Consider the following 22844-nt stretch of genomic DNA (forward strand, 5'->3'; position numbering starts at 1 on the left):
TACTAGATGCCCTGCTCAGCTACGTGTGAGTCCTGGTATCCGCAGGAAGGAGCACAAATCCTGGGTCGTTGCCAAGAGTCCCGATAAGACAACCTGTCAGACACGCCATGTTTGAGTCCTTGTGACAGGTATATTTTTAAGAATGTTGCACAACTTGAGAAGTAGGATCCCCCAATTTCAGCTCCGCCAACAATCACTAATGGGGGCCACAAGAAGCTCAGGTACATTTGAGTCTATTCCTTGGCTCAGAATTAGGCCTGCACGATATATCGCAAAAGATATTGTATCGCGTTAATCGCTGATTGCGATATGGTGATTTGTCCGACCCAAAAATGGTGCGATTATTTTACCTGGGTGATGGGTCGGCGGCATGGTGTCCTATGGCGGCGGTGGCAGTATGGAGTCCTATGGCGGTGGCAGCATGGTGTCCTATGGCGGCGGCGGCAGCATGGTGTCCTATGGCGGCGGCAGCAGCATGGGGTCCTATGGCGGCGGTGGCAGTATGGTGTCCTATGGCGGCGGCAGCATGGTGTCCTATGGCGGCGGCGGCAGCATGGTGTCTTATGGTGGCGGCGGCAGCATGGTGCCCTATGGCGGCGGCAGCATGGTGTCCTATGGCGGCGGCAGCATGGTGTCCTATGGCGGAGGCAGCATGGTGTCCTATGGCGGCATGGATACCTGTGATGTCGCCTTGGGCTCCGGTGGCGCGAACAAGCGGCTGTGGTTGGTGGCGGTGATGATTGAAGCAGCAGTCCACCTGACTGTGCTCCCCCAACGTGATTGGCGGTGGCGGCGTACGTAAGCCCCTCCCTGCTCAAGCTAACAGGGCACAGCAGAACAGGGAGATGAAGGACAGCGCTGGAGCCGAAGAAATCACAACGCGGCAGCACGGTCACGGATACGGTACATTAAATGAGGAAGTGATTTAGGTCACTTCTCATTTCATATCCAGTCCCCTCCATTTCATGTTTAGTCAATGAGCATGAAATGGAGGGGATTGGAAACGAAATGAGTGACCTTGCTGGCATATGAGGGGGGACCTTGCTGGCATTAGTGGCATTATGAGGGGGTGACCTTGCTGGAATATGAGGGGGGAACTGGCATGGCAATATGATGGGGGGGGGGGGCGCCTGGCTGGCATATGAGGGGGACCTTGCTGGCATATGAGGGGGGGGGGACTGGCATGGCAATATGATGGGGGGGGGGGGGACCTGGCTGGCATATGAGGGGGACCTTGCTGGCATCAGTGGCATTATGAGGGGGGTGACCTTGCTGGCATATGAGGGGGGGAACTGGCATGGCAACATGAGGGGGGGGGGGGACTGGCTGGCCAGTGCTGGGCATATTGTGTGCTGTGTGGGGGGGGGGACTCTGGCTGGTATAATGGGGAAGGGGGGGTGAGACTGCTAGATTCTTCTCGTCCTGTTACTTGGCTGCCTGAGATCTTGACAGCTTTTACTTTTTTTCAGAAGCGCTGGCAAAACGAGAGTAAGAGAACCGGAAGAGCCCAGAGACGCTCCAACGTGGTTCCCTTCCTTACATTTGGCAAAGAAAAAGGTACTGGTTCCAATACCAATTCAGGGCTAGCTTCTTCTTACCCCGTGTTGCTTAGCTCGCAAGTCACAACAGTGTTTCCTCTTTCTACTCGGTGTCTCTGGCAAAACAAGTCATCAGACCGGCCAAGAGACTCAGTACAACAGCAGATTTGTCATTGTGCTTCCCCTACATTTGGAAACCAAAAAGGTACAAATCCAAATCCAATGCCAGAATTATTGGCTAATGTTCTTACACACTTGCTTGGCTTAGATCTTGACAGTTTTTAATTTTTTTTCTAGGTGGCGAAACTAGAGGAAGAAAACGGAAGAAGACTCACAAAGTACAACCACAGATTTATTCACCTACATTTGGCAAGGAAGCAGGTATTTGTGCCAATTCCTACACTGCTCTATGGCTATGCTCTTGGCCTCTCAACAGGTCTATCATGGATTGGAATGTCTTATTCTTGTTAATATGACTCCATGAAATTGAATAGTTAATAATGTCATGTTTAACTTTCCCGTGTGCTGCAAAGTGAAGACCGGGTGAAGATGGACGCAGCTGGAAAGTGAAGACCGGGTGAAGATGGACGCAGCTGCAAAGTGAAGACCGGGTGAAGATGGACGCAGCTGCAAAGTGAAGACCAGGTGAAGATGGACGCAGCTGCAAAGTGAAGACCGGGTGAAGATGGACGCAGCTGCAAAGTGAAGACCGGGTGAAGATGGACGCAGCTGCAAAGTGAAGACCGGGTGAAGATGGACGCAGCTGCAAAGTGAAGACCGGGTGAAGATGGACGCAGCTGCAAAGTGAAGACCTGGTGAAGATGGACGCAGCTGCAAAGTGAAGACCGGGTGAAGATGGACGCAGCTGCAAAGTGAAGACCTGTTGAAGATGGACGCAGCTGCCAGCGAGACAGACACTGAAATTGATTTATTGCCTAAAAACAATTACTACCTCTGTTAGATGTCACTATTTTGGCTTTACGAGAACCGACACTGAGCAAAAAGAGGAACTCTGCAAAACGTGCAAAGTCAGAGTTGCTACGTCAGGTGGCAACACAACAGATTTATACCAGCACCTAAAACAGCACCGAGAAAAGTATGAAGAAGGCAGGACACTGAAAGCCCAGAGTAAAGACTCTACAAACCATTACAGGTGCCATATGCCAAGTCTTCACAGCGACATAAAGAAATCACTGACGCCATAACCCAATGCTTGTCAAGAGACATGATGCCCAATTACACAGTTAGCAAAGTGGGATTTCAGAAGCTGATCCACACCCTGGACAAGAGGTATCAGCTGCCCTCACCAAACGACTTCTCCAAACAGCTATCCCCGAGCTTTACAGCAAATGCCGTGATGCGGTTCAACAGGAAATGGCTGGGGTGAAGTTCTTCTCCACCACTACGGACTTGTGGTCAAGCAGAACAACTGAACCATATATTAGTCCAACTGTTCACTCTGTCAATGAGGAGTTTCAACTGAAAAGCCGTTGCCTGCAAACATCCGATTTTCCTGATGACCACACAGGAGAGAACATAGCCTGGGGTTTGAAGGAGGCATTGGCTGCAACAGACGACGGAACCAATATGGTCAAAGCTGTGGAGCTTAATCAGTGGACAAGATTTCAGTGCTTTGGGCATAGACTTCATCTGGCCATTGGTAAGTACACGGTCTTGTTTGTGTTTCCTAATACTACTGTAACTGTTACTCTACTGCTCTGGTTGGAGGACTCAGGGCAGCAATTTATTCATTGGGTTTGGGGTAGCTTAAATGTATGGTACAACTGCACCCAAACTCTATGCTTAACTGCTGTCCTGAGAAGTTGAGAATAACTTTTTATGATGTTGTGCTCTTATCATTCACATGAAGAATAGTGCTCATGCCCAATGTATTGGCAGGGCTACTGGGTTACGCAGGAAGTTGGTCGACCACTTCACCCATAGCTGGCAGAAGAGAGTGGCCTTGAGGGAGACACAAGGAGAACTCAACCTTCCAGAACCTGCTCGACAAGATGGGGTTCCACTCAGAAAATGATGGCACGAGTCATAGAGCAGCAAAATGGATTCTCTCCACAGACGGTAAAGTGAGACGCCTACTGCCCTCATGGCAGGACCTGGAGGTTTTAGAATCTGTTAACAAGGCCCTCAGTCCACGCCAAGATGCCACAGATGCCCCATCAGGTGAACGTTATGTAAGCATCTCCTGTGCCAAGCCGGCTCTCAATCTCCTGAACACCTCTGTGTTGGCTGAAGAGGAAGAGGACACTGACCTAACCAAGAACTCTACAGTACCTTACTGAGAAATATGAAGTCACCCAAGACCTGTTAAACATGGCATCTTTTATGGACCCAGAACGCAGTACCTGTCAGCCCATGAGACCCAGAGCATCAAAGGTCGAGTCATCGCTGAGTTGCTGGTGAGGGAAACCAGTCCGCTTAACTGGTTAGAAATTCATGTAACATATTTCTAAAACAAGCATTTTTATTGTATTTGTTTCAGGAACTTCAGCAGCCTGAGCCCCAAAGCACTGAGCGATGGAGGGGGACAGTCATGTGGGAAACCCACCTGATGCAGAAAAAACAAGAAGAAAAGTCTTGTAAGTTTTTTCCAGGAATCTACACGTGCAGCACTGTCAGGCAGCACCACATTGGATCCCATAGAGAAGCAGCGGCTGCAGAACTCGAAATTTACATTTATGTGCCACTTATAGATCATGGAGAAGATCCTTTGAAATGGTGGAAGTTTCCCAAAATCACTTCCCTAGGCTATGCAAATGAGCCCAAAAATATCTGTGTATCCAAGCAACGAGAGGTAATGTTGTATCTAATCATCGTTCCCGTCTGAAACCAGACAAGGTGGATAAGCTGGTGTTTTTGTCAAAGAACCTCTTAGTAGTGGCTGCAACTGCAAGTTTTTAGAAATAGGATTTGGGAAGTACTTCTAAAAAAGTTTGTGTGGATTTAGTAAGTCTGCAGGACCAAAAAACTGCTTCATTAAAGGGCTTCTCTTTACATGATGTCCCCAGGATGGGATGGTTTTTAGGGTGTGCGCTGTCTGCGGGGGGCTACTCTGGTCACATGTCCCCCATATCCACCGCACACCTATGCCTATGTATCAGTGCACTTCTTGTAAGGATTAGTTTTCTTTTTATAAATGGCACTTTTATATGTTTTTGTGACAGTCTAGTCTCTCTACCGTATTTTAGGTCCCTTTTTTGCTTTAGACGAGCGCTGCGTGGGACGAGGGACGCTGCTGGTACTCCCGCCGGCGCCGCTCGTCTCACCCATCGCCCGTCTGGGTATAGGACTAGGTATATCGTACAGATATAATTTATTTATTTTTCACTTTAAAAAAAAATACAAAGTTGCATCAAGTAGAGGATTAGAAAAGCACTAATGGTGGATTCTCCCCAATCCCTGATATTACTGTCCCACCAAAAAGCATATGTATAATACAAATACAAAATACAACATATGCTTTTTGGTGGGACAGTAATATCAGGGATTGGGGAGAATCCATCATTAATGCTCATGTGATCCTCTACTTGATGCAACTTTGTATTTAAAAAAATAAGTGAATAAAGAGATAAAAAAAGATGATGTCCCGACTCCCAGTCCCCAAATCTTAGGCACACCTGCCTTCCCCCGGCTCCGATATTCGGGGGTCCCATCTGGTGCCAGTCCATCAGCACTTGCTTGGCTTCTCTGGGTTGCAGCTGACCTAGCTCACAATGCCACTCTGCCAATCACCGCCGTGGCCAGAGATTGGCAGACTGGTCAGCTGCTGACGCTACCATCTGCAACCAAGAGAAGTCAAAGTGCTAGCAGCCGCAGGGAGCGATGGAGGTGGGCACTACATAGGCTTCTATTACCAGCCTGGTAACATTAAGATAACGTTGTACTGCTGCCGCTGCTGCTGCTGCTGCTGACCATGGTGTTCTTTAAAAAGCTCCTGTTTGTTCAGTGTTTGGAAAATCTTATTGTAATGAACACATGTCCTTCGATCTGTTCTGTGTATATGTCCTGTGCAGTGCTATTAAGAAAATGGCAAGTTTTGTATTTTGTACTAATTTGCACTAAATTTGCAGTAAGACAAAAACACAGAAATATAGTGGCAATACTGGAGGAGCGGCTCAACCCCTAACACTGTAGCGTGTTTTACATTGGGGGAGCAGCCCCACCGCATGTGGAGCGCAGCAAACGACTATCCCCAGCAAAAAATGCATACGGTGGAGGATGTCGGCGCGGTCCACATGCACCACAAGAGCATCCTACACAAAACGGAGCATTGTGCGGATGTAAATACAATCATATAAATCACAGAAAAAATGCACCAAACGGATATGCCACTGACTATACTGGCTAGTCATGAATGCAGATATTAAAAGCTGAGACTTTCGCCAATATATTCCTGTCAGGAAAATATCGGAGCCCATCATTGCACCACGTCACGGTCACTCAGCATGGCAAAGGGTCCTACCATAGGTAGCGTAGTGGTAAGACCCCGTGCCATCCTGAGTGACCGTGACGTGGTGCATGAAGGGCTCCGATATTTTCCTGACAGGAATATATTGGCGAAAGTCTCAGCTTTTAATATCTGTATTCATGACTAGCCAGTATAGTCAGTGGCATATCCGTTTGGTGCATTTTTTCTGTGATTTATATGATTGTATTTACATCCGCACAATGCTCCATTTTGTGTAGGATGCTCTTGTGGTGCATGTGGACCGCGCCGACATCCTCCACCGTATGCATTTTTTGCTGGGGATAGTCGTTTGCTGCGCTCCACATGCGGTGGGGCTGCTCCCCCAATGTAAAACACGCTACAGTGTTAGGGGTTGAGCCGCTCCTCCAGTATTGCCACTATATTTCTGTGTTTTTGTCTTGTTCTATATGTAGTGTATGTGCCGTTACCTGGCATTCAAACACTCTTTTGCACCTGGTGACCTCCATCACAGGCTCTGATATGGGCGTGGCTTGCAGTCTTGGCTTTGTTCACATTGCACTAGTTGTCCTGCTAGGCGTTTGTGTGGAAGCCTGGCTGCGAGCTGGATTATATCGCCTTCAGACCGTGTTCACACCATAGTTAGCGTAGTGGTAGGACCCTTTGCCATGCTGAGTGACCGTGACGTGGTGCAATGATGGGCTCCGATATTTTCCTGACAGGAATATATTGGCGAAAGTCTCAGCTTTTAATATCTGCATTCATGACTAGCCAGTATAGTCAGTGGCATATCCGTTTGGTGCATTTTTTCTGTGATTTAAATTTGCAGTAATGCAAATGTTATTTAATTTAGTAAAAGAAGTTTTTTTTTGAAAAACACTGCATTTCAGTTCTTGGGTTGAGCATAACTACATTTCAGCATCATCAGTCATTTGTGTGTGATTTTGCCATGAAATTCCAAGCAAATAGACCTCTAGCACAATTCCCTTAAAATATCGCATCGCATATCGTTATCGCAATTTTTAGGGCCCTAATTTAAATAGCACAAGATTCCCATATGGTGCAGCCCTACTCAGAATACTTTAAATGTTGTGAACTCCTCTCAGGATGTTGTCAATAACCTGAGAAAGGGTAGAGGTAGCGCAACTGGTGCAACTTGGACTTTATTGACAAAGGGAGTCCTTGCAGGTGGTGGTGCAGGAGCCAACAAGAAACAGACAAAACAGGGGCCAATCCCAGTTTATTTTACCCTCCTTGGCTGTTAGGGCTCCTAGCTTCTACTTCTGGTTAGGAGAGATGCAGGTCATGGAGAAGGACTCATCCTCCTTCCTCTGCCAGACCAATAAGAGGATCTTCTGGAGGTAAAACTGTAGCTGAAGATGTAGCAGCAAGTCTGTAGCTCGCGGGCTGGAGTGTTGGTGACCTCCAGCGTCCACAGGCGGAATTGCAGATGGCTGATGCAGACAGGATGAGGGCTCCCTAGATGTTATGGGCAGAGCAGAGGAGTGGAGAAGCTCTGGTTCCAGTGGCAGATAGGCTTCATGGGGTGGCCTGCTGCTGTGCACCTTCCAGTAGAAAGCCTGCTGATCTGGCGATAGCTTCCAGGAAAGCACATAGGTAGCCCCAATATTCATGTTGACCAGGCCAGCAACCGTTAAGGGCTCTGACAACCCCGCAATCTAAAACTCTAAGCTGTTGTGGCTGTAAGGCGTGTACCGGGGTGCGCTCCGCAGGATACAGCAAAGTCACGGACGAGGAAAGCAACTCTGACACCAGCTTTTGCAAAAACTGAATTTTACTAACACGTGATAATAAACACAACCACAAAAGCTGAGAACATAAAATAAGTTTACATACACAGTAAAATATCAAACTGTGTAAAGTACTTGACACGGAAAAGGACAGTATACTGTATATATACTACAGAGGACAGTATACTGTATATATATATATATACTACAGAGGACAGTATACTGTATATATATATATATACTACAAAGGACAGTATACTGTATATATACTACAGAGGACAGTATACTGTATATATACTACAGAGGACAGTATACTGTATATATACTACAGAGGACAGTATACTGTATATATACTACAGAGGACATTATACTGTATATATACACTACAGAGGACAGTATACTGTATATATACTACAGAGGACAGTATACTGTATATATTCTACAGAGGACAGTATACTGTATATATATACTACAGAGGACAGTATACTGTGTATATATATATACTACAAAGGACAGTATACTGTATATATACTACAGAGGACAGTATACTGTATATATGCTACAGAGGACATTATACTGTATATATACTACAGAGGACAGTATACTGTATATATACTACAGAGGACAGTATACTGTATATATACTACAGAGGACATTATACTGTATATATGTACTACAGAGGACAGTATACTGTATATATACTACAGAGGACAGTATACTGTATATATATACTACAGAGGAGAGTATACTGTATATATACTACAGAGGACAGTATACTGTATATATATACTACAGAGGACAGTATACTGTATATATATACTACAGAGGACAGTATACTGTATATATACTACAGAGGACAGTATACTGTATATATTCTACAGAGGACAGTATACTGTATATATACTACAGAGGACAGTGTACTGTATATATACTACAGAGGACAGTATACTGTATATATACTACAGAGGACAGTATACTGTATATATACTACAGAGGACAGTATACTGTATATATTCTACAGAGGACAGTATACTGTATATACACTACAGAGAACAGTATACTGTATATATTCTACAGAGGACAGTATACTGTATATATACTACAGAGAACAGTATACTGTATATATACTACAGAGGACAGTATACTGTATATATTCTACAGAGGACAGTATACTGTATATATACTACAGAGAACAGTATACTGTATATATACTACAGAGGACAGTATACTGTATATATACTACAGAGGACAGTATACTGTATATATTCTACAGAGGACAGTATACTGTATATATATACTACAGAGGACAGTATACTGTATATATATATACTACAGAGGACAGTATACTGTATATATACTACAGAGGACAGTATACTGTATATATACTACAGAGGACAGTATACTATATATACACTACAGAGGACAGTATACTGTATATATACTACAGAGGACAGTATACTACTACAGATGGCAGTATACTGTATATATACTACAGAGGACAGTATACTGTATATACACTACAGAGGACAGTATACTGTATATATATATATACTACAGAGGACAGTATACTGTATATATACTACAGAGGACAGTATACTGTATATATATATACTACAGAGGACAGTATACTGTATATATACTACAGAGGACAGTATACTGTATATATACTACAGAGGACAGTATACTATATATACACTACAGAGGACAGTATACTGTATATATACTACAGAGGACAGTATACTACTACAGATGGCAGTATACTGTATATATACTACAGAGGACAGTATACTGTATATACACTACAGAGGACAGTATACTGTATATATACTACAGAGGACAGTATACTGTATATATATATATATACTACAGAGGACAGTATACTGTGTATATATATATACTACAAAGGACAGTATACTGTATATATACTACAGAGGACAGTATACTGTATATATGCTACAGAGGACATTATACTGTATATATACTACAGAGGACAGTATACTGTATATATACTACAGAGGACAGTATACTGTATATATACTACAGAGGACATTATACTGTATATATGTACTACAGAGGACAGTATACTGTATATATACTACAGAGGACAGTATACTGTATATATATACTACAGAGGAGAGTATACTGTATATATACTACAGAGGACAGTATACTGTATATATATACTACAGAGGACAGTATACTGTATATATATACTACAGAGGACAGTATACTGTATATATACTACAGAGGACAGTATACTGTATATATTCTACAGAGGACAGTATACTGTATATATACTACAGAGGACAGTGTACTGTATATATACTACAGAGGACAGTATACTGTATATATACTACAGAGGACAGTATACTGTATATATTCTACAGAGGACAGTATACTGTATATACACTACAGAGAACAGTATACTGTATATATTCTACAGAGGACAGTATACTGTATATATACTACAGAGAACAGTATACTGTATATATACTACAGAGGACAGTATACTGTATATATTCTACAGAGGACAGTATACTGTATATATACTACAGAGAACAGTATACTGTATATATACTACAGAGGACAGTATACTGTATATATACTACAGAGGACAGTATACTGTATATATTCTACAGAGGACAGTATACTGTATATATATACTACAGAGGACAGTATACTGTATATATATATACTACAGAGGACAGTATACTGTATATATACTACAGAGGACAGTATACTGTATATATACTACAGAGGACAGTATACTATATATACACTACAGAGGACAGTATACTGTATATATACTACAGAGGACAGTATACTACTACAGATGGCAGTATACTGTATATATACTACAGAGGACAGTATACTGTATATACACTACAGAGGACAGTATACTGTATATATACTACAGAGGACAGTATACTGTATATATATATATACTACAGAGGACAGTATACTGTATATATACTACAGAGGACAGTATACTGTATATATACTACAGAGGACAGTATACTGTATATATACTACAGAGGACAGTATACTGTATATATACTACAGAGGACATTATAATATATATATATACTACAGAGGACAGTATACTGTATATATACTACAGAGGACAGTATACTGTATATATACTACAGAGGACAGTATACTGTGTATATATACTACAGAGGACAGTATACTGTATATATACTACAGAGGACAGTATACTGTATATATACTACAGAGGACAGTATACTGTATATATATACTACAGAGGAAAGTATACTGTATATACACTACAGAGGACAGTATACTGTATATATACTACAGAGGACAGTATACTGTATATATATACTACAGAGGAAAGTATACTGTATATATACTACAGAGGACAGTATACTGTATATATATACTACAGAGGACAGTATACGGTATATATACTACAGAGGACAGTGTACTGTATATACACTACAGAGGACAGTATACTGTATATACACTGCAGAGGACAGTATACTGTATATACACTACAGAGGACAGTATACTGTATATATATATACTACAGAGGACAGTATACTGTATATACACTGCAGAGGACAGTATACTGTATATATATACTACAGAGGAAAGTATACTGTATATATACTACAGAGGACAGTATACTGTATATATATACTACAGAGGACAGTATACGGTATATATACTACAGAGGACAGTGTACTGTATATACACTACAGAGGACAGTATACTGTATATACACTACAGAGGACAGTATACTGTATATACACTACAGAGGACAGTATACTGTATATACACTACAGAGGACAGTATACTGTATATACACTACAGAGGACAGTATACTGTATATATACTACAGAGGACAGTATACTGTATATATATATACTACAGAGGACAGTATACTGTATATATACTACAGAGGACAGTATACTGTATATATACTACAGAGGACAGTATACTATATATACACTACAGAGGACAGTATACTGTATATATACTACAGAGGACAGTATACTACTACAGATGGCAGTATACTGTATATATACTACAGAGGACAGTATACTGTATATATACTACAGAGGACAGTATACTGTATATATACTACAGAGGACAGTATACTATATATACACTACAGAGGACAGTATACTGTATATATACTACAGAGGACAGTATACTGTATATACACTACAGAGGACAGTATACTGTATATATATACTACAGAGGACAGTATACTGTATATATACTACAGAGGATAGTATACTGTGTATATACTACAGAGGACAGTATACTGTATATACACTACAGAGGACAGTATACTGTATATACACTACAGAGGACAGTATACTGTATATATACTACAGATGGCAGTATACTGTATATATACTACAGAGGACAGTATACTGTATATACACTACAGAGGACAGTATACTGTATATACACTACAGAGGACAGTATACTGTATATATACTACAGAGGACAGTATACTGTATATATATATACTACAGAGGACAGTATACTGTATATATACTACAGAGGACAGTATACTGTATATATACTACAGAGGACAGTATACTGTATATATACTACAGAGGACAGTATACTGTATATATACTACAGAGGACAGTATACTACTACAGATGGCAGTATACTGTATATATACTACAGAGGACAGTATACTGTATATATACTACAGAGGACAGTATACTGTATATATACTACAGAGGACAGTATACTGTATATATATACTACAGATGGCAGTATACTGTATATATACTACAGAGGACAGTATACTGTATATACACTATAGAGGACAGTATACTGTATATATACTACAGAGGACAGTATACTGTATATATACTACAGAGGACAGTATACTGTATATATACTACAGAGGACAGTATACTATATATACACTACAGAGGACTGTATACTGTATATATACTACAGAGGACAATATACTACTACAGATGGCAGTATACTGTATATATACTACAGAGGACAGTATACTGTATATATACTACAGAGGACAGTATACTGTATATACACTACAGAGGACAGTATACTGTATATATACTACAGAGGACAGTATACTACTACAGATGGCAGTATACTGTATATATACTACAGAGGACAGTATACTGTATATATACTACAGAGGACAGTATACTGTACATATATACTACAGAGGACAGTATACTGTATATATACTACAGAGGATAGTATACTGTATATATATATACTACAGAGGACGGTATACTGTATATATACACTACACAGGACAGTGTACTGTGAATATATATACTACAGAGGACGGTACACTGTATATATACTACAGAGGACAGTATACTGTATATATACTACAGAGGACGGTATACTGTATATATATACTACAGAGGACAGTATACTGTATATATACTACAGAGGACAGTATACTGTATATATACTACAGAGGACAGTATACTGTATATATACTACAGAGGACAGTATACTGTATATATACTACAGAGGACAGTATACTGTATATATACTACAGAGGACGGTATACTATATACAGGGCTTTTTTTCTCAGAGAAAAGGTGGTGGAACTCACCCCCCCCCCCTCCCCTGGCCACGCCCCTACCCACCCCTAGGACCGCCCCCTAAAACCGCCCCTTTAGAGAACAGGGATGCAAGTAAAAGGGGGGGGGGGGGGGGCGGCCAGGCCTGGCTGGCTCTGGGGCTGACTGGCTCTGGGGCTGGCTATAATTAAAAATATAAATACCTAAATAACAATAAAATATAAACATCATGGGTATCACCCCGACCGAAAATGCCCATACTATAAAAATAGAACAAAAAAATTGGAACTTGGTCTAGAGTCTTCACTCACAGAGGTCAGCAGGGAGATCATGACCAGTCTGTGGGCTATATAGCCCCATCTACAGCAAGTCATGATGCCTTGTGTGTTCTTAGGCGGCCGTGGCCTAAGAAGAACACATCAGAAGGCATCATGACTTGCTGTATGGGGCTGTATAGCCCACAGACCGGTCATGGTCTTTTGCGGCCCCATTGAAATGAATGGGTCTGTACCCGTTCCGCAAAATTGCAGAACGGGTACGGATCCGTTCATACGGTCGTCTGAATGGGCCCTTAAATGCAGGCAGTGGCCTAGGGCAGCCATGAAAATGTACCAAGGGTAGGCACAGCAGCATCCAACTAAGAGGCCTAGCGCTCATCTTCTCTGTTCTCTGAGAAGATGAGCGCTAGGCCACTTAATTGGATGCTGCTGTGCCTGCCCTTGGTACATTTTAATCATGGCTGCAGCCTGCTAGCTAGGCCCCCCTGCCTGCATTTAATGGATGCTGGATGCTGCTGTGCTGTGCCTGCCCATGCCCTTGGCCTTGGACCCCTTGGTACATTTTCATGGCTGACGTCACCACCTACCCAGTAACAGCTGTCTGGCTGAGTTGACTCTCCGTCTCCTGTCCAGGCGCTGTCTCCTGCTGCTGCTCCTACTTCAGCGTCTTCAATCTCGGGCTCTGGGCCCTGGCTGAGGGCGGCTGACACACAGTCAGTCAGCTCACCTCTGCACTAGGACCTGCACTCCTGTCTCCTGCTTGAATGCTTCCCGCCGCCGCGGCACCGCTCGTCACGCCCCCGGGGCCGTGGCCTGCCCTGAGCTCATGTTGCTGTGCTGACAATGCTTGCTGAGGCAGAGGGCAGCTAGGGCTGCACAGCCTACCTATCACAAGCAGCAGGCTGGGGATGGGCGGGACTACTTGGGCTGCAGGCGCGCCGCGCAACGGCGCAAGTGAGGTAAAGAAAAAAAAAAAAAAGGTCATTCATTTTTTAACTGTTTGCGGCGGCGGGCGGACGCCCATGAGGGGGCGGGGCGAGTCAGAGAAAATAGGTGGCGGAACGCCGTTCCGGGGCGTTCCGCCAGAAAAAAAGGCCTGACTATATATATATACTACAGAGGACAGTATACTGTATATATACTACAGAGGACAGTATACTGTATATATACTACAGAGCACAGTATACTGTATATATATACTACAGAGGACAGTATACTGTATATACACTACAGAGGACAGTATACTGTATATATACTACAGAGGACAGTATACTGTATATATACTACAGAGGACAGTATACTGTATATATACTACAGAGGACAGTATACTGTATATACACTACAGAGGACAGTACTATATATATATACTACAGAGGACAGTATACTGTATATATATATATATATACACTACAGAGGACAGTACTATATATATATACTACAGAGGATAGTATACTGTATATATATATATACACTACAGAGGACGGTATACTGTATATATACACTACACAGGACAGTGTACTGTGAATATATATACTACAGAGGACGGTACACTGTATATATACTACAGAGGACAGTATACTGTATATATACTACAGAGGACGGTATACTATATATATATACTACAGAGGACAGTATACTGTATATATACTACAGAGGACAGTACTATATATATATACTACAGAGGACAGTATACTATGTATATATATACTACAGAGGACAGTATACTGTATATATATACTACAGAGGACAGTATACTGTATATACACTACAGAGGACAGTATACTGTATATACACTACAGAGGACAGTAGAATGTATATATACTACAGAGGACAGTAGAATGTATATATACTACAGAGGACAGTATACTGTATATATACTACAGAGGACAGTATACTGTATATATACTACAGAGGACAGTATACAATATATATACACTACAGAGGACAGTATACTGTATATATATACTACAGAGGACAGTATACTGTATATATACTACAGAGGACAGTATTCTGTATATACACTACAGAGGACAGTATACTGTATATATATACTACAGAGGACAGTATACTGTATATATATACTACAGAGGACAGTATACTGTATATATACACTACAGAGGACAGTATACTGTATATACACTACAGAGGACAGTATACTGTATATACACTACAGAGGACAGTGTACTGTATATATATACTACAGAGGACAGTATACTGTATATATATTACAGAGGACAGTATACTGTATATATATACTACAGAGGACAGTATACTGTATATATATACTACAGAGGACAGTATACTGTATATATACTACAGAGGACAGTATACTGTATATATACACAGTACAGAGGACAATATACTGTATATATATACTACAGAGGACAGTATACTGTATATATATTACAGAGGACCGTATACTGTATATATACTACAGAGGACAGTATACTGTATATACACTACAGAGGACAGTATACTGTATATATACTACAGAGGACAGTATACTGTATATATACTACAGAGGACAGTATACTGTATATATACTACAGAGGACAGTATACTGTATATATATACTACAGAGGACAGTATACTGTATATATACACTACAGAGGACAGTATACTGTATATACACTACAGAGGACAGTATACTATATACACAGTACAGAGGACAATATACTGTATATATATTACAGAGGACAGTATACTGTATATATACTACATAGGACAGTATACTGTATATATACTACAGAGGACAGTATACTGCATATATACTACAGAGGACAGTGTACTGTATATATACACAGTACAGAGGACAATATACTGTATATATATACTACAGAGGACAGTATACTGTATATATATTACAGAGGACAGTATACTGTATATATACTACAGAGGACAGTATACTGTATATATACTACAGAGGACAGTATACTGCATATATACTACAGAGGACAGTGTACTGTATATATACACAGTACAGAGGACAATATACTGTATATATATACTACAGAGGACAGTATACTGTATATATATTACAGAGGACCGTATACTGTATATACACTACAGAGGACCGTATACTGTATATACACTACAGAGGACAGTATACTGTATATATACTACAGAGGACAGTATACTGTATATATACTACAGAGGACAGTATACTGTATATATACTACAGAGGACAGTATACTGTATATACACTACAGAGGACAGTATACTGTATATACACTACAGAGGACAGTATACTGTATATATACTACAGAGGACAGTATACTGTATATATACTACAGAGGACAGTATACTGTATATATTCTACAGAGGACAGTATACTGTATATATTCTACAGAGAACAGTATACTGTATATATTCTACAGAGGACAGTATACTGTATATATACTACAGAGGACAGTATACTGTATATACACTACAGAGGACAGTATACTGTATATACACTACAGAGGACAGTATACTGTATATACACTACAGAGGACAGTATACTGTATATATATTACAGAGGACCGTATACTGTATATATACTACAGAGAACAGTATACTGTATATATATACTACAGAGGACAGTATACTGTATATATACACTACAGAGGACAGTATACTGTATATACACTACAGAGGACAGTATACTATATACACAGTACAGAGGACAATATACTGTATATATATTACAGAGGACAGTATACTGTATATATACTACAGAGGACAGTATACTGTATATATACTACAGAGGACAGTATACTGCATATATACTACAGAGGACAGTGTACTGTATATATACACAGTACAGAGGACAATATACTGTATATATATACTACAGAGGACAGTATACTGTATATATATTACAGAGGACCGTATACTGTATATATATATACTACAGAGGACAGTATACTGTATATATACACTACAGAGGACAGTATACTGTATATATACTACAGAGGACAGTGTACTGTATATATACTACAGAGGACAGTATACTGTATATATACTACAGAGGACAGTATACTGTATATATACTACAGAGGACAGTATACTGTATATATATTACAGAGGACCGTATACTATATATATACTACAGAGAACAGTATACTGTATATATATACTACAGAGGACAGTATACTGTATATATACACTACAGAGGACAGTATACTGTATATACACTACAGAGGACAGTATACTATATACACAGTACAGAGGACAATATACTGTATATATATTACAGAGGACAGTATACTGTATATATACTACAGAGGACAGTATACTGTATATATACTACAGAGGACAGTATACTGCATATATACTACAGAGGACAGTGTACTGTATATATACACAGTACAGAGGACAGTATACTGTATATATATACTACAGAGGACAGTATACTGTATATATACTACAGAGGACAGTATAATGTATATATACTACAGAGGACAGTATACTGTATATATATACACTACAGAGGACAGTATACTGTATATATATACTACAGAGGACAGTATACTGTATATATACTACAGAGGACAGTATACTGTATATATACTACAGAGGACAGTATACTGTATATATAATACAGAGGACAGTATAATGTATATATACTACAGAGGACAGTATACTGTATATATATTACAGAGGACCGTATACTGTATATACACTACAGAGGACAGTATACTGTATATATACTACAGAGGACAGTATACTGTATATACACTACAGAGGACAGTGTACTGTATATATATACTACAGAGGACAGTATACTGTATATATATTACAGAGGACAGTATACTGTATATATATACTACAGAGGACAGTATACTGTATATATATACTACAGAGGACAGTATACTGTATATATACTACAGAGGACAGTATACTGTATATATACACAGTACAGAGGACAATATACTGTATATATATACTACAGAGGACAGTATACTGTATATATATTACAGAGGACCGTATACTGTATATATACTACAGAGGACAGTATACTGTATATACACTACAGAGGACAGTATACTGTATATATACTACAGAGGACAGTATACTGTATATATACTACAGAGGACAGTATACTGTATATATACTACAGAGGACAGTATACTGTATATATATACTACAGAGGACAGTATACTGTATATATACACTACAGAGGACAGTATACTGTATATACACTACAGAGGACAGTATACTATATACACAGTATAGAGGACAATATACTGTATATATATTACAGAGGACAGTATACTGTATATATACTACAGAGGACAGTATACTGTATATATACTACAGAGGACAGTATACTGCATATATACTACAGAGGACAGTGTACTGTATATATACACAGTACAGAGGACAATATACTGTATATATATACTACAGAGGACAGTATACTGTATATATATTACAGAGGACAGTATACTGTATATATACTACAGAGGACAGTATACTGTATATATACTACAGAGGACAGTATACTGTATATATATACTACAGAGGACCGTATACTGTATATACACTACAGAGGACAGTATACTGTATATATACTACAGAGGACAGTATACTGTATATATACTACAGAGGACAGTATACTGTATATATACTACAGAGGACAGTATACTGTATATATACTACAGAGGACAGTATACTGTATATATATTACAGAGGACCGTATACTGTATATATACTACAGAGAACAGTATACTGTCCTCTGTAGTATATATATACAGTATACTGTTCTCTGTAGTGTATATATATACACTCACCTAAAGAATTATTAGGAACACCTGTTCTATTTCTCATTAATGCAATTATCTAGTCAACCAATCACATGGCAGTTGCTTCGATGCATTTAGGGGGGTGCTCCTGGTCAAGACAATCTCCTGAACTCCAAACTGAATGTCAGAATGGGAAAGAAAGGGGATTTAAGCCATTTTGAGCGTGGCATGGTTGTTGGTGCCAGACGGGCCGGTCTGAGTATTTCACAATCTGCTCAGTTACTGGGATTTTCACGCACAACCATTTCTAGGGTTTACAAAGAATGGTGTGAAAAGGGAAAAACATCCAGTATGCGGCCGTCCTGTGGGCAAAAATGCCGTGTGGATGCTAGAGGTCAGAGGAGAATGGGCCGACTGATTCAAGCCGATAGAAGAGCAACGTTGGCTGAAATAACCACTCGTTACAACCGAGGTCTGCAGCAAAGCATTTGTGAAGCCACAACACGCACAACCTTGAGGCGGATGGGCTACAACAGCAGAAGACCCCACCGGGTACCACTCATCTCCACTACAAATAGGAAAAAGAGGCTACAATTTGCACGAGCTCACCAAAACTGGACTGTTGAAGACTGGAAAAATGTTGCCTGGTCTGATGAGTCTCGATTTCTGTTGAGACATTCAAATGGTAGAGTCCGAATTTGGTGTAAACAGAATGAGAACATGTATCCATCCTCTGATGGCTACTTCCAGCAGGATAATGCACCATGTCACAAAGCTCCAATCATCTCACATTGGTTTCTTGACCATGACAATGAGTTCACTGGACTAAAATGGCCCCACAGTCACCAGATCTCAACCCAATAGAGCATCTTTGGGATGTGGTGGAATGGGAGCTCCGTGCCCTGGATGTGCATCCCTCAAATCTCCATCAACTGCAAGATGCTATCCTATCAATATGGGCCAACATTTCTAAAGAATGCTATCAGCACCTTGTGGAATCAATGCCACGTAGAATTAAGGCAGTTCTGAAGGCAAAAGGGGGTCCAACACCGTATTAGTATGGGGGCACTAATAATTCTTTAGGTGAGTGTATATATATATACAGTTGCAAGAAAAAGTATGTGAACCCTTTGGAATGATCTGGGTTTCTGCACAAACTGGTCATAAAATGTGATCTGATCTTCATCTAAGTCACAACAATAGACAACAATCACAGTCGGCTTAAACTAATAACACACAAAGAGTTAAATGTTACCATGTTTTTATTGAACACACCATGTAGACATTCACAGTGCAGGTGGAGAAAGTATGTGAACCCTTGGATTTAATAACTGGTTGAACCTCCTTTGTCAGCAATAACTTCACCCAAACGTTCCCTGTAGTTGCAGATCAGACACAACGGTCAGGAGTAATTCTTCACCATTCCTCTTTACAGAACTGTTTCAGTTCAGCAATATTCTTGGGATGTCTGGTGTGAATCGCTTTCTTGAGGTCATTCCTACTACTGAGAACATATTCCTACTACTTTACAAATCACTGGTCAGACCACACATGGAGTACTGTGTACAGTTCTGGGCTCCTGTAAACAAGGCAGACATAGCAGAGCTGGAGAGGGTCCAGAGGAGGGCAACTAAAGTAATAACTGGAATGGGGCAACTACAGTACCCTGAAAGATTATCAAAATTAGGGTTATTCACGTTAGAAAAAAGACGACTGAGGGGAGATCTAATTACTATGTATAAATATATCAGGGGGCAGTACAGAGATCACTCCCATCATCTATTTATCCCCAGGACTGTGACTGTGACGAGGGGACATCCTCTGCGTTTGGAGGAAAGAAGGTTTGTACACAAACATAGAAAAGGGTTCTTTACGGTAAGAGCAGTGAGACTATGGACTCTTTACTGTAAGAGCAGTGAGACTATGGACTCTTTACTGTAAGAGCAGTGAGACTATGGACTCTTTACTGTAAGAGCAGTGAGACTATGGACTCTTTACGGTAAGAGCAGTGAGACTATGGACTCTTTACTGTAAGAGCAGTGAGACTATGGACTGTTTACTGTAAGAGCAGTGAGACTATGGACTCTTTACTGTAAGAGCAGTGAGACTATGGACTCTTTACTGTAAGAGCAGTGAGACTATGGACTCTACTGTAAGAGCAGTGAGACTATGGACTCTTTACTGTAAGAGCAGTGAGACTATGGACTCTACTGTAAGAGCAGTGAGACTATGGACTCTTTACTGTAAGAGCAGTGAGACTATGGACTCTTTACTGTAAGGGCAGTGAGACTATGGACTCTATACTGTAAGAGCGGTGAGACTATGGACTCTTTACTGTAAGAGCAGTGAGACTATGGACTCTATACTGTAAGAGCAGTGAGACTATGGACTCTTTACTGTAAGAGCAGAGAGACTATGGACTCTTTACGGTAAGAGCAGTGAGACTATGGACTCTAGACTGTAAGAGCAGTGAGACTATGGACTCTTTACTGTAAGAGCAGTGAGACTATGGACTCTATACTGTAAGAGCAGTGAGACTATGGACTCTATACTGTAAGAGCAGTGAGACTATGGACTCTATACTGTAAGAGCAGTGAGACTATGGACTCTTTACTGTAAGAGCAGTGAGACTATGGACTCTTTACTGTAAGAGCAGTGAGACTATGGACTCTTTACTGTAAGAGCAGTGAGACTATGGACTCTATACTGTAGGAGCAGTGAGACTATGGACTCTTTACTGTAAGAGCAGTGAGACTATGGACTATATACTGTAAGAGCAGTGAGACTATGGACTCTTTACTGTAAGAGCAGTGAGACTATGGACTCTATACTGTAAGAGCAGTGAGACTATGGACTCTATACTGTAAGAGCAGTGAGACTATGGACTCTTTTCTGTAAGAGCAGTGAGACTATGGACTCTATACTGTAAGAGCAGTGAGACTATGGACTCTTTACTGTAAGAGCGGTGAGACTATGGACTCTTTACTGTAAGAGCAGTGAGACTGTGGACTCTTTACTGTAAGAGCAGTGAGACTATGGACTATATACTGTAAGAGCAGTGAGACTATGGACTCTTTACTGTAAGAGCAGTGAGACTGTGGACTCTTTACTGTAAGAGCAGTGAGACTATGGACTATATACTGTAAGAGCAGTGAGACTATGGACTCTATACTGTAAGAGCAATGAGACTATGGACTCTTTACTGTAAGAGCAGTGAGACTATGGACTCTTTACTGTGAGAGCAGTGAGACTATGGACTCTTTACTGTAAGAGCAGTGAGACTATGGACTCTATACTGTAAGAGCAGTGAGACTATGGACTCTTTACTGTAAGAGCAGTGAGACTATGGACTCTATACTGTAAGAGCAGTGAGACTATGGACTCTATACTGTAAGAGCAGGGAGACTATGGACTCTTTACTGTAAGAGCGGTGAGACTATAGACTCTATACTGTAAGAGCAATGAGACTATGGACTCTTTACTGTAAGAGCAGTGAGACTATGGACTATACTGTAAGAGCAGTGAGACTATGGACTCTTTACT

The 22844-nt window shown here is 40.6% G+C and overlaps 1 protein-coding gene across 1 annotated transcript; it reads left to right on the forward strand.

The window, feature by feature from the left end:
• Window positions 1–370: 370 nt before the first annotated feature.
• LOC120990615 (keratin, type I cytoskeletal 9-like) lies at window positions 371–802 on the forward strand. The gene has a single exon (XM_040419537.1). The coding sequence runs from the start codon at window positions 371–373 to the stop codon at window positions 800–802; it is 432 nt and encodes a 143-aa protein (XP_040275471.1).
• Window positions 803–22844: the final 22042 nt, after the last annotated feature.

The sequence above is a fragment of the Bufo bufo genome, chromosome 1, assembly GCF_905171765.1.
Source record: "Bufo bufo chromosome 1, aBufBuf1.1, whole genome shotgun sequence".
Taxonomy (NCBI): domain Eukaryota; kingdom Metazoa; phylum Chordata; class Amphibia; order Anura; family Bufonidae; genus Bufo; species Bufo bufo.